The sequence below is a fragment of the Thamnophis sirtalis genome, unplaced genomic scaffold (genome assembly GCF_051295495.1).
Source record: "Thamnophis sirtalis isolate CommonGarterSnake01/CBP01778 unplaced genomic scaffold, rThaSir2_p1.2 scaffold_2, whole genome shotgun sequence".
Taxonomy (NCBI): domain Eukaryota; kingdom Metazoa; phylum Chordata; class Lepidosauria; order Squamata; family Natricidae; genus Thamnophis; species Thamnophis sirtalis.
The window spans coordinates 42,182,433-42,195,383 of NW_028261382.1; the positions used below are offsets into that span (position 1 = coordinate 42,182,433).

A 12,951-nucleotide genomic window follows, 5' to 3' on the forward strand; every position below is an offset into this window, starting at 1 on the left:
TTTGTGTTTGTCGCGAACGGTCGAAAGCAGGGAGAAATTTATTGTTTTCGTAGGCAAGGAATATGCGAAGCTACAAGAATATATTTCTGAAATGGTCCCTGTTTGGGCTGGGGAAGAGTCAAGGAAGGGAGGGAGTAGGGAGGGAAGAGAAGGAAAGAAGGAAGGAAGGGAAAAAAGAGGGGAATGGAGGGAAGGAAGGAAAGGAGAGAAGGAGGGAAAGGAGGGAAGGAAGGAAAGGAGGGAAGGAAAAGGAGAAATAGGGAAGGAAGGAAAGAAGGAAGGAAATGGAGAAATAGAGAGGGAAGGAAGAAAGGGGAAAGATAAGCAGGGGGAGGAGAAATTTATTGTTTTCATAGGCAAGAAATACGCAAAGCTACAAGAATATATTCTGAAATGGTCCCTGTTTTGGGTGGGGAAGAGTCAAGGAAGGGAGGGGGGAGGGAGGGAGGGAAGAGAAGGAAGGAAGGAAGGGAAAAAGAGGGGAATGGAGGGAAGGAAGGAAAGGAGAGAAGGGAAGGAAACGGGGAAATAGGGAAGGAAGGAAGGAAAGGGAGAAATAGAGAGGGAAGGAAGAAAGGAGAAAGATAAGTAGGGGGAGGAGAAAGGAAGGGATGGGAGAGAGGGAAGGAAGAAAAGAGATTAGGGAGGAAGGGAGGAAGGAAGCAAAGGAAGAAATTCAGAAGGAAGGAAGGAAGGAAAAGCAGAGATGGGAGGGAAGGAAGGAAGAAAAGAGATTAGGGAGGAACGGAGGAAGCAAGCAAGCAAAGGAAGAAATTCAGAAGGAAGGAAGGAAAGAAGGAAGGAAGGAAAAGCAGAGGTAGAAGGGAAGGAAGGAAGAAAAGAGATTAGGGAGGAAGGAATAAAGAAAAGGGAAGAAGAGAAGGAAAAAGATGGGAGAATGGGAAGGGTAGAGGGGGGAAGGCAGGGGAGGAAGGAAGGTGAAGGAAGAGAGGAAGGAAAGAAGAAAGGGAAGGAGGTGAAGAAAGAGAGAGAAGGTGGGAGGGAGGGAGAACTGGAGAAGGAAGGAAAATGAGAAAAGGATAGAAGGAAAGGAAGGGGGAAGAATGGAAAAGGAGGCCAGGAAAAAAAAAAGGAAGAAGAAGAGAAAGGGAAGGAAAGGAGGAAGGATGATTATTCTCCCGTGTATAAATTCTCCATGATCTGATTTCTAGTTATTGCAAATCATGCGAAACTAATTTTTGAAACCTTGTACATGCCGGGGGGTCCCTGCTGTGCCCCCAGCCCACCAATGCTCAGGACCATTCGCAAGAGGGGGGGGGCTACAGATTGAGCCCCAAGGCACTTCCCCCCCCCCCCCGTGTATCTTTAAGCCGAAGGACCAAATCCTTTCCAATCCCAGCCGACAAGCGCAGCCTTCAGCAACAGGGAGGGAGCGGGGAAAGAGGGGGGGGGGCGCAGGTGTTCAGCCGGGGGGGGGGGGGTTCGTCCTGGCGTGATTCTCACGGCACCTGTTGCACTCGCATGATGTTGGTGAAACCAGCCCCGGGTCTCCATCCGGTGACAATGATGACCACGTCCTCCGAGCGTAGGAAACCTCGCACGCGGCCTGGGAAAGGGAGAATGGAGAAAGGTGACTCGGAGAAGGAAGGGGGAGGGGGAAAGAAAGGGGAAGGGAAGGAGGACGAAGAAAGGAAGGAAGGAAAGAAGGGATGGATGAATAAGGGAAAGAGAAAAAGATAGATAGATAGATAGATAGATAGATGGATGGATGGATGGATGGATGGATGGATGGATGGATGGATGGACGGACGGACGGATGGAGAGATAGACGGACAGACACAGACAGACAGATACATATTGAAGGATGGAAGGAAAATATGATGGAGATGGAGATAGATGATAGATGATAGATAGATAGATAGATAGATAGATAGATAGATAGATAGATAGATACATAGATAGATAGATAGATAGAAATAGATAGGTAGATAGAGATAGATAGATAGATAGATAGATAGATAGATAGATAGATAGATAGATAGATAGATAGATAGATAGAAATAAATAGATAGGTAGAAATAGATAGATAGGTAGATAGAAATAGGTAGATAGAAATAGGTAGATAGAAATAGATAGATAGATAGATAGATAGATAGATAGACAGATAGAAATAGATGATAGATAGAAATAGATGATAGATAGATAGATAGATAGATAGATAGATAGATAGATAGATAGATAGATATAAATAAATAGATAGGTAGATAGAAATAGATGATAGATAGATAGATAGATAGATAGATAGATAGATAGATAGACAGATAGAAATAGATGATAGATAGAAATAGATGATAGATAGAAATAGATGATAGATAGAAATAGATGATAGATAGATAGATAGATAGATAGATAGATAGATAGATAGATAGATAGATAGACAGACAGACAGACAGACAGACAGACAGATGGATGATACACACACACAGACAGACAGACACACACAATAGACAGATGGACAGCCAGACAGATAAGGGAGTGAGAGAGAATGAGAGAGAGAGAGAGAGAGAGAGAAAGAAGAATCCATATAATGGAAAAGTCTGTCAATTCAACAGGTGGTGTGTTCTGGCAAGGCAGTTCAGCCCAGAAGGGGCTCTACCAGTGGGATAGCAGCCAGAATCAACCAAGCCCCCCCCCCCCTACACCCGAGAGTTCCCGAGGCAGAAACCCCTCCTCCAACTCACCCATCTCGATCCCAAACTGCACCCGGCGATCGACGTCTTCCGCCCACGCGTCTTGTATATCGCCATGCCACAGCACCGGGAAAATGCCACGGCTGAGGTGTGCTTGGCGGGCCACCTGTTCATCGTTGGTGACGGCGATAATGAGAGCCCGGGGTCGGTAGCGGGAGAGGATCTGCGCGGACCTGAATCAGGATGGGACGGGGCGGGGAGGGAGATCCAGATGTGAAAATGAAACAGAATCATCCCATTTGGGTGAGATTCGAACCCGGGACTTTGGCTCTTAGTGTGTGTGGAGGGGCAGGGGGGGGAGGTTATGGCCTCAAGAGTAAATTCGGCAGGTCGGCAAGGAACGGGAGGAAGGAAGGACCCCGTTGCGGGCTCGCCCCTCGTCTCACCTGCCGGTTGCGGTGAGGACCACGATGGCCGCCGCGCAACATTTGAACGAGGCCTCCACGGCGCCGATGGCGGTCACCTCGGTGGGGTCCTGGCTCATGGGTGTCAGGCGCCGTAACTCCTGGAAGAGTTGGTGGTGGTACATGGCGGCTTCGGCCTCTCGGGCAATCTACGCGGTAAGGAGGAGGAAAATGTACGGAGTTCACTTCCGCCGGGTTGGCAACTTTCCGTCGCGAGCATTGACGGATTCCACGATTCCCGGCTTCCTAGACTCGTCTGTTTTCCTCTTCCACCTTCCTCCCTTCTTCCTCTTCCGCCGTACTCAGACCAACCTTTGGCAAAAAGGGAAGCCCCCCCCTCTTACCGCATGTTGCATGCGCACGGCCTCCACCACGTAGGCCCCCTTGGCCGTCTCCCCGGACAGCATGATACAGTCGGCCCCGTCCAGAACGGCGTTGGCCACATCGCTGCTTTCAGCCCTCGTGGGCCGAGGTTTCTTCACCATGCTCTCCAGCATCTGGCAAAAGAAAAGGGGATTCTGGGAGTTGAAGTCCACCCGTCTTAAAGCAGGCTGGATGGGGGATTCTGGGAGTTGAAGTCCACTCATCTTAAAGCATGCTGGCTGGGGGATTCTGGGAGTTGAAGCCCACCGCTCTTAAAGCATGCTGGCTGGGGCATTCTGGGAATTGAAGCCCCCCCCCCATCTTAAAGCATGCTGGCTGGGGCATTCTGGGAATTGAAGTCCACTCATCTTAAAGCATGCTGGCTGGGGGATTCTGGGAGTTGAAGCCCACCCCCCTTAAAGCATGCTGGCTGGGGCATTCTGGGAATTGAAGCCCACCCCATCTTAAAGCATGCTGGCTGGGGCATTCTGGGAATTGAAGTCCATCCATCTTAAAGCATGCTGGCTGGGGGATTCAGGGAGTTGAAGCCCACCCCTCTTAAAGCATGCTGGCTGGGGCATTCTGGGAGTTGAAGTCTATCCATCTCAAAGCAGGCTGGCTGGGGCATTCTGAGAGTTGAAGCCCACCCCTCTTAAAGCATGCTGGCTGGGGCATTCTGGGAGTTGAAGTCCATGCATCTCAATCAACCATTCACCCTTGTTCGAAGGGCCCGTGGGAGGCCATTCTATTCACCTCCCATTATTCTGACTCGCTTTTGCGTCCCTTCGGTGAAACAGGCCCACCTGTCAATTGGGGGCACCTTCCCCGCCAGGTGTGGCATTTTCTACAGCTCACCTGCGTGGCGCAGATCACAGGTTTGCCTGCCCGGTTACAACGGCCGATCATCATCTTTTGAGCCAGGAAAACCTTCTCGGCGGGAATTTCGATCCCCAGATCCCCGCGAGCCACCATGATGCCGTCGCTGGCTTCCAGGATCTCATCAAACCTGGAGACAAAGATTCTCCATCTACGACTGTTCATTTAGTGACCAAAGTTATAACTGCACTGGGGGGGCGAAAGTGACTCCTGAGGTGGCCCTCGCACTTACGACCGCCGCCGTGGCATTCCCCACGGGGGAATTTGCAGTCCAAATTTGGGTGCTGGGCAACCTGCATTTACGACGGGTGCAGGGTTAAGAGCGAGCAAAATTAAATTGGGGGAAATTGGATTCACTTAACGCCACGATTCACTTAGTAACTGCAGTTAAGCTGCTTAACGACCAGACCAAAACAGGTCATATAATCGGGGATCGCTCTTTTAACAACCGCTTAGCCACAGAAATCCAGGTCTTAAACGTGGGCCATAAGTCAAGGACTCTAATCTTTGATCTGATTTGGGTTGTCTTCCCTGCAAGGAGAAATCTAGCTCTTCTAGAAATAAACCAGACGTTAAGGCTTTAACTAGTCCTGTCTAGTTTGACCTTTTAAATGCTGGCTGGGTCAACATACAAACCGCCTTCGGCTTAGGACCACAACTGAGCCCCAAATTTCCGTCACTAAGCGAGGCGCCAGTGAAATGAATTTTACCCCACATCCCCGCCCACCGTTGCTCCTGAGTGAATCGCTGCAGTCGTTACACGGCCGTTAAGTGAGCCCAGCTTCCCCCTTGACGTCGCTGGACGGGCGGTCGCAAAAGGGGGACCGTCGTAAATAGGAGCGCGCGGCCCAAGCGTCTGAATTTTGATCACGTGACTGCAGGCGTGTGGTGGGGGGCGGTAAGCGCGGAGAAACGACAGCAAGTCGCTTTTTTAAGCCCCGTCGTGGCTTCGAACGGTCATTAAGTGAACCGTCATAAGCCGAGGATGGCCGCCGGAACAAAAAAAAGAGAAGCTTTTGAGGGTTACCTTTTGACCCCCTCGTGGCTTTCGACCTTGCTGATGATTTTGATGTGACGGCCGTGTTCCCCCAGCGCCTGTCGGATGGCAACCACATCCTCGGCCTTTCGGATAAAGGAGGCGAAGATCATATCCACCCCCTGTTGCACCCCGAACTCCAGGTCGTGCCTGTCGCGCTGGGACAAGGCCGGCAAGTCCACTTTAGCCCCCGGCAGGTTGACTCCCTTCCGGCTACAGAGCGTCCCGCCGTTCTCCACCTCGACCACACAACTGCCGGGACCTAGTGGTTAGCGCAGAAACAAGGGGTTGGTGAGGAGAGGGAACGGAAGAGAGAGAATCCCCGATTTCAACGGGTTGGGGAACTGTGGGAATTAAAGTCCATCTATCTTAATTCAAGCTGGCTGGGGGATTCTGGGAGCTGAAGTCCCCCCATTTTAAAGCATGCAGACTGGGGGATTCTGGGAGTTGAAGTCCACCAATCTTAAAGCATCCTGGCTGGGGGATTCTGGGAGTTGAAGTCCCCCCATCTTAAAGCATGCAGACTGGGGGATTCTGGGAGTTGAAGTCCACCCCTCTTAAAGCAGGCTGGATGGGGGATTCTGGGAGTTGAGGTCCACCCCTCTTAAAGCATGCTGGCTGGGGGATTCTGGGAGTTGAAGCCCACCCATCTTAAAGCATGCGGTCTGGGGGATTCTGGCAGTTGAAGCCCACCCATCTTAAAGCATGCTGGCTGGGGGATTCTGGGACTTGAAGCCCACCTATCTTAAAGCATGCAGACTGGAGGATTCTGGGAGCTGAACCCCATCCATCTTAAAGCATGCTGGCTGGGGGATTCTGGGACTTGAAGCCCACCTATCTTAAAGCATGCAGACTGGAGGATTCTGGGAGCTGAACCCCATCCATCTTAAAGCATGCTGGCTGGGGGATTCTGGGACTTGAAGCCCACCTGTCTTAAAGCATGCTGGCTGGGGCATTCTGGGAGCTGAAGCCCACCCATCTTAAAGCATGCTGGCTGGGGCATTCTGGGAGTTGAAGCCCACCCATCTTAAAGCATCCTGGCTGGGGGATTCTGGGAGTTGAAGTCCGCCCCTCTTAAAGCATCCTGGCTGGGGGATTCTGGGAGCTGAAGTCCACCCATCTTAAAGTTGCCAAGATTGAGAAGCCCTGATACAAAGAAAGAGATCCACGCTACCCATTGGAAAACACTCACGGCGTTCTTTGACCAACAAGGAGATCTGCCCATCGTCAATAAAGATCCTCCCGCCAACGCTCACGACTTTGGGCAAGTTGGCGTAATCCACCCAAATCGTCTGCGAATCGCATTGTTCCCGGAAGGCAGGATCGGTGGTCACAATCAGGCGGGATCCTTTCGCCAGTTCAACTTCTTTGTTCTCGCCCTGGGGAAAAAACACCGCGAAACGGAAACACAAGGAAGTGTTCACTCCACGAAGAATTGGCGTCGTTGAACGAAACCAATCGGGACCGGGGGAGAGGAAGTTTTGGATTGATCCCTCAATCTTACCCCTTTGATCAACCCTGTCCGGATTTCGGGGCCTTTGGTGTCCAGAGCGATGGCCACGGGCCGGTAGAAGAGAGGATTCGTGTCGAAGCTTTTCGTGGCTTCCCGGATATTTTCGATGGATTTGGCGTGGTACTAAAATGAAATGAATTGGAATTGAATTCAAACCTTCCTTTCTTTTCCTTCCTTCCCAATTTCTTCCTTCCTCTCGTTCTTCCTCCCCCTTTTCGTTGTTGCTTCCTTTCTCCTTCCCTTCTAATCCTTCCCTTTACTTCCTCCACCCAATTTGTTCCTTTCTTCTTTCCTTCCTTCTCTCTCCTCCTTCCATTCTAATCTTTCTTTTTTCCTTCCTTCCTGCCCTCCGATTTGTCTCTTCCTTCTGCTGTCCTTCCTTCCCCTTTTCATTGTTCCTTCCTTTTTCTTTCCCTTCTAATCTTACCCTTTTTTCTTTCTTTCCTTCCTTCCATCCTTCCTTCCCTCATTCCTACCTTCCCTTTTAATTCCTCCCTTTCCTTCCTTCCTTCTTTTCCTTTCCTTCTTCCTTTCCCTTTCTTTCTCTTTTTCTTTCTCTTCCTTTCTTTTTTATCTCCATTCCTCCCTCATCTTCCTTCCTTCTGCATACCTTTGAATATCTATTCTTTCCTTCCTTCTTTTCCTTTCCTTCCTTCTTTCCCTTTCTTTCTCTTTTCTCTTTGTCTTCCTTTCTTTTTTATCTCCATTCTTCCTTCACCTTCCTTCCTTCTGCATACCTTTGAATATCTATTCTTTCCTTCCTTCTTTTCCTTTCCTTCCTTCTTTCCTTTCTTTCTCTTTTTCTCTTTCTCTTTATTTTCCTTTCTTTCTTATCTCCATTCCTCCCTCACCTTCCTTCCTTCTGCATACCTTTGTATATCTATTCTTTCCTTCCTTCCTTCTTTTCCTTTCCTTCTTTCCTTTCTTTCTCTTTTTCTCTCTCTTTCTTTTCCTTTCTTTCTTATCCCCATTCCTCCCTCACATTCCTTCCTTTCTTCTGCATACCTTTGTATATCTATTCTTTCTTTCCTTCTTTTCCTTTCCTTCCTTCTTTCCCTTTCTTTCTGCTTTTTCTCTTTCTCTTCCTTTCTTTTTTATCGCCATTCCTCCCTCACCTTCCTTCCTTCTGCATACCTTTGTATATCTATCTATCTATTCCTCCCTCCCTCCTTCTCTCCTTGATACCTCGTGCGATCCGTGCGAGAAATTCAACCGTGCGATATTCATGCCGGCTTTGATCATTTCACGTAACATCTCCACCTTCTGTGATGCTGGGCCTACAAAGGAGGGTGGAGAGATAAAACTGCTTTCTGGAAGCCTCCTTGGGGGTGGGTGGGGGGGCTGCAAGACAGGACCCCCCAAAGTACAGGGTCCCCTGCCATCTTCCAGAACAGGAGTCCCCAACCTTTCGGACTTCAGGAGGCCATTAAATTCATAATTTTACATCTCGAGGACCACTAACATGATCTGCCTAAGGACCAGCTGGATGGGCGTGGCTAGGTGGTCATGTGACTGGGTGGGCATGGCCAAATCAATGCCACTCACGTCGAGGGGCGCCTCGCCAGTCTCTACTCGCCCCTCCCCTCCCAGCCCCCTCCTCGCCTGCCCGCCCGGGCTCCTTAGGGCCCCAACAGGAAGCCGTTGCTGGAGCTGAGCAGCCCCCAGGAGAAAGAGTTGGCAAAACAGCTCAGTTCAAATTGGATCTGACCGAGAAGGAGGCTCAGCAGAGGCACCTCACTGAGGACTAGGAGCATGGGCTTTCCAAGCAGAGGGAAGACCTGCGGGAGTGCAAGGCCAGGTGCCGGCGCCTGGAGGCTCAGCGGGTTGAGATGGTCAGCCAGTTCCAGGCCGTGATGCCGTCCCACTGGAACGAGGCCCTCCGGCTCTTCCCACCAGCCTTCACCCAAAGTCCCCCACCAGGAGGCCGAAGCAGATCCCAAGTGGGAATCTCTGTCCCCCCTCCGACCCCCACAAAAAGACCCCAAAGGGCGAGACTGTCTGCAGCAACACAAGCATTCATCGCACGTATCCATCCCAGGGGTCGTAGTTTGAGGACCCCCTGATTGAGTGCAATATAAAAAATAAAAAAAAATAATCTGTAGACCACCAAAATTTTCTCACAGACCCCCAGTTGGTGATCGCTGTTCCAGAACAAGCCTCCCCTTCCCCAATTCCCCAGCCCTTTTCATCTTCTGAGGTGGCGCAGTGGTTAAATGCAGCACTGCAGGCTACTTCAGCTGACTGCTAGTTCTGCAGTTCGGCTGTTCAAATCTCACCGGTTCAGGGTTGACTCAGCCTTCCATCCTTCCGAGGTGGGTAAAATGAGGACCCGGATTGTTGTTGGGGGCAATATGCTGACTCTGTAAACCGCTTAGAGAGGGCTGAAAGCCCCATGAAGCGGTATATAAGTCTAACTGCTATTGCTATTGCTATTGCTATTGCTATTGCTATTGCTATTGATAGATAGATAGATAGATAGATAGATAGATAGATAGATAGATAGATAGATAGATAGATAGATATAGATGATAGATAGATAGATGATAGATAGATAGATAGATAGATAGATAGATAGATAGATAGATAGATAGATAGATAGATAGATAGATAGATAGATAGATAGATAGAGATAGGACCCAGATTGTTGTTGGGGGCAATATGCTGACTCTGTAAACCGCTTAGAGAGGGCTGAAAGCCCTATGAAGCGGTATATAAGTCTAACTGCTATTGCTATTGCTATTACTATTGCTATTGATAGATAGATAGATAGATAGATAGATATAGATGATAGATAGATAGATAGATAGATAGATAGATAGATAGATAGATAGATAGATAGATAGATAGATAGATAGAGATAGGACCCAGATTGTTGTTGGGGGCAATATGCTGACTCTGTAAACCACTTAGAGAGGGCTGAAAGCTCTATGAAGCGGTATATAAGTCTAACTGCTATTGCTATTGCTATTCCCCCAAATTATCCTTCTTGCAAAACTACACAGGGACTACGAGGGAAGGGTGGCTTAGCCCTGTCCTTCCCCGTCCCTTTCCCATAATCCATCCTGCCCCCCACCCAAAAGCGATGCCTCACCAATCGTGCAGACGATACTGGTGCTCCGGGCGATGATGGGCTCGGAGTCAATATCCAGCAGGCACATATGTTCCAAAAATGTGTCGGCCATGGAAGCGGGAAGCTGCTGCCGTTGGTAAAAAGCCGTGCCCAGCTCCTGGGAAAGGGCAGCCATGTCTGGCGGGTGGATCCGGGCACCTGCTGGGGGGAGAGAGAAAAGATGAAGCTGGGCTCGCTTACTGAGCAACGCATTCATTAGATACAGATTGACAGAGTTGGAAGGGGCCTCGTAGGTCATCTAGTCCAACCCCCCACCCATGCAGGAGACCCTACACCATTTGTGACCAATGGCAGTCCAGTCTTTTCTTGGAAGCCTCCAGGGATGAAGCTCCCGCAACTTCCGAAGGCAACTTCCGTTCCATGGGTTGATTGTTCTCCCTGTCAGGAAATTCCTCCTTATTTCCAGGTTGAATCTCTCCTTGATCATCAGTTTCCATCCATTTTTCCTTCTCTGGCCTTCAGGGGCTTTGGAGAATAGCTTGACCCCCTTCTCCTCTCTGTGGCAGCCCCTCAAATATTGGAAGATGCTCTCCTGTCTCCCCTGGTCTTTCTCTTCCCTAGACTAGCCAGGCCCAGTTCCTGCAACCGTTCATCGCAGGTTTTAGCCTCCAGGCCTTTGATCATCTTAGATAGATTCAGATTAACAGAGTTGGAAGGGACCTTGTAGGTCATCTAGTCCAACCCCCCACCCAAGCAGGAGACCCTATGCATTTCTGACCATTGGCAGTCCAGTTTCATCTTGAAAGCTTCCAGGGATGAAACTCCCACAACTTCCGAAGGCAACTTCTGTTCCATGAGTTGATGGATCTCACTGTCAGAAAATTCCTCCTTATTTCCAGGTTGAATCTCTCCTTGGTCAGTTTCCATCCATTCTTCCTTGTCTGGCCTTCAGGTGCTTTGGAGAATAGCTTGACCCCCTTCTTGCTCTCTGGAGTAGCTCTCAAATAATTAACGGCAGGGTCTCCAACTCTGCATTTGAGATCCATTCTTTGTGTTCCTCCCTTGCAGGAAATTAAGAAACCCACTGACGCTTTTCCCCAGCTTGGGACCCACCGTCCATCTTCCTCCTCCTTCTAAAGGACCTTGCCCGTTTACACCTCGGAGTGAAGCTGACTTTCCTAGTTAAACAATGACTAGCTAAGTCCCAAGTCCACAGCGTGCCTCCATCAGAGATGCTGTTGAGCTCCCAAGTCGGTCTCTCTCAAAGCGCCTTTATTATTCTATTGTCCAAACTTAAGGTAAAGGTTCCCCTCCCACATCTGTGCTAGCCATTCCCGACTCTAGGGGGCGGTGCTCATCTCCGTTTCAAAGCCGAAGAGCCAGCGCTGTCCGAAGACGTCTCCGTGGTCATGGGGCCGGCATGACTCAATGCCGAAGCCGCATGGAACACTGTTCCCTTCCCACCAAAGGTGGTTCCTATTTTTCTACTCGCATTTTTTAACGTGCTTTCGAACGGCTAGGTTGGCAGAAGCTGGGACAAGTCACGGGAGCTCGCTCCGTTAGGCAGCATTAGGCAGCAGGGGATTCGAACCGCCAGCCTTTCTGATCGACAAGCTCAGCGTCTTGGCCGCTGAGCCACCACATCCAATTGTATTTTTATCCTAATTATTTTTATCCTAACAGGTGGATTTCTGCTTTTCTCGTGAAGATGCAGGCAGCAAGCCCTACCAGGGATTCCCCCTTCCCCTTTTATCTTCATTGGAGCCCTGCAAGGTAGGCAACCCAGAGAGAGAGAGGGTGGGAGGAGAGAGAGAGAGAGAGATACTGGAAACACGCAACATTCCTTGTGTATTTATTTGGTTTCCGCAGAAGAGGAAGAATAGACAAATCTGGAGAAGGGAAGAGAATAGAGTACAAAGGGAAGGAGAATAATGGGGCGGGGGGGAAGGGAAGGGAAGAGAGAGAGAAGAGAGGGAAGGGGGAAGGAAAAGATAAGGGAGGGAGGGAGGAGGAAAAATAGACAAGGAAGGAAGGAGAGAGAAAGGAAAGGAGGAGGGATGGAGGAAAGGGAAGGATGGAAAGAAACAGGAAAGGAAGAGGGATGGAGGGACGGAAAGGAAAGGAAAAAAGAAAAGAAAAAAGAAAAGAATAGAAAAGCAAAAGAAAGAATAGAAAAGGAAAGGGAAGAATTCAAAGGAAAAGAAAGGAAAGGAAAGAATAGGAAAGGAAAGGGGAAGGATAAGAAGGGAAGGAAGAGGGATGGAGGGAAGGGAAGAAAAGAAAAGGGAAGGGTGGAAAGGGAAGGGAAGAGGAGGAGAGGAGGGGAGAGGAGAGGAAAAAGAAAGGAAAGAATAGAAAAGCAAAAGAAAGAATAGAAAAGGAAAGGAAAGAATAGAAAAGGAAAGGAAAGAATTAAAAGGAAAAGAAATGAAAGAATAGAAAAGGAAAGGAAAGAATTAAAAGGAAAGGGAAGAATTAAAAGGAAAAGAAAGGAAAGAATAGAAAAGGAAAGGGGAAGGATAAGAAGGGAAGGAAGCGGGACGGAGGGAAGGGAAGAAAAGAAAAGGGAAGGGTGGGAAGGGAAGAGGAGGAGAAGAGGGGAGAGGAGAGGAAAAAGAAAGGAAAGGAAAGAATAGAAAAGCAAAAGAAAGAATAGAAAAGGAAAGAATTAAAAGGAAAAGAAATGAAAGAATAGAAAAGGAAAGGAACACATAGAAAGGAAAGAATAGAATAGAAAAGGAAAGGGGAAGGATAAGAAGAGAAGGAAGCGGGATGGAGGGAAGGGGAGAAAAGGGAAGGGTGGAAAGGGAAGGGAAGAGGAGGGGAGGAGGGAAGAGGAGAGGAACAAGAGAGGAAAAAAGCTATTAAGAACTTTGAAACAAATCTGGGTGTATTTCAAAAGCATCTTCTTCTTTTTTTGGGTTACAGAGTATCAAACCCCTGCAGTGTTACATACACACTTCCTACCCTTGGCTTAT

At 49.0% G+C, this 12,951-nt stretch overlaps 2 protein-coding genes across 4 annotated transcripts in view; one reads left to right on the forward strand and one right to left on the reverse strand.

Annotated features, from left to right (window-relative positions):
• The window catches only part of PKLR (pyruvate kinase L/R), a 13,761-nt gene continuing 810 nt past the window's right edge, over nucleotides 1-12,951 (reverse strand). The window contains exons 1-11 of one of the 3 annotated variants that reach the window (XM_087705139.1): nucleotides 11,087-11,241; nucleotides 9,995-10,171; nucleotides 8,089-8,180; nucleotides 6,895-7,026; nucleotides 6,583-6,769; nucleotides 5,382-5,652; nucleotides 4,334-4,484; nucleotides 3,460-3,612; nucleotides 3,098-3,264; nucleotides 2,703-2,884; nucleotides 1-1,567 (exon numbers count right to left, since the gene is read on the reverse strand). In XM_087705139.1, coding sequence (XP_087561265.1) covers nucleotides 1,461-1,567; nucleotides 2,703-2,884; nucleotides 3,098-3,264; nucleotides 3,460-3,612; nucleotides 4,334-4,484; nucleotides 5,382-5,652; nucleotides 6,583-6,769; nucleotides 6,895-7,026; nucleotides 8,089-8,180; nucleotides 9,995-10,171; nucleotides 11,087-11,093 — 1,626 coding nt within the window. In that variant the 5' untranslated portion in view covers nucleotides 11,094-11,241 and the 3' untranslated portion in view covers nucleotides 1-1,460. Of the gene's footprint in view, nucleotides 1,568-2,702; nucleotides 2,885-3,097; nucleotides 3,265-3,459; nucleotides 3,613-4,333; nucleotides 4,485-5,381; nucleotides 5,653-6,582; nucleotides 6,770-6,894; nucleotides 7,027-8,088; nucleotides 8,181-9,994; nucleotides 10,175-11,086; nucleotides 11,242-12,951 lie in introns of those variants that run through there. The other 2 variants (XM_087705140.1, XM_087705141.1) reach the window with 2 other exon arrangements.
• Nucleotides 11,728-12,951, forward strand: part of FDPS (farnesyl diphosphate synthase) — a 17,648-nt gene continuing 16,424 nt past the window's right edge. Inside the window, exon 1 of the mRNA XM_087705143.1 lies at nucleotides 11,728-11,746. The gene's annotated coding sequence lies outside the window, so the exon portion shown is untranslated. The remainder of the gene's footprint in view (nucleotides 11,747-12,951) is intronic.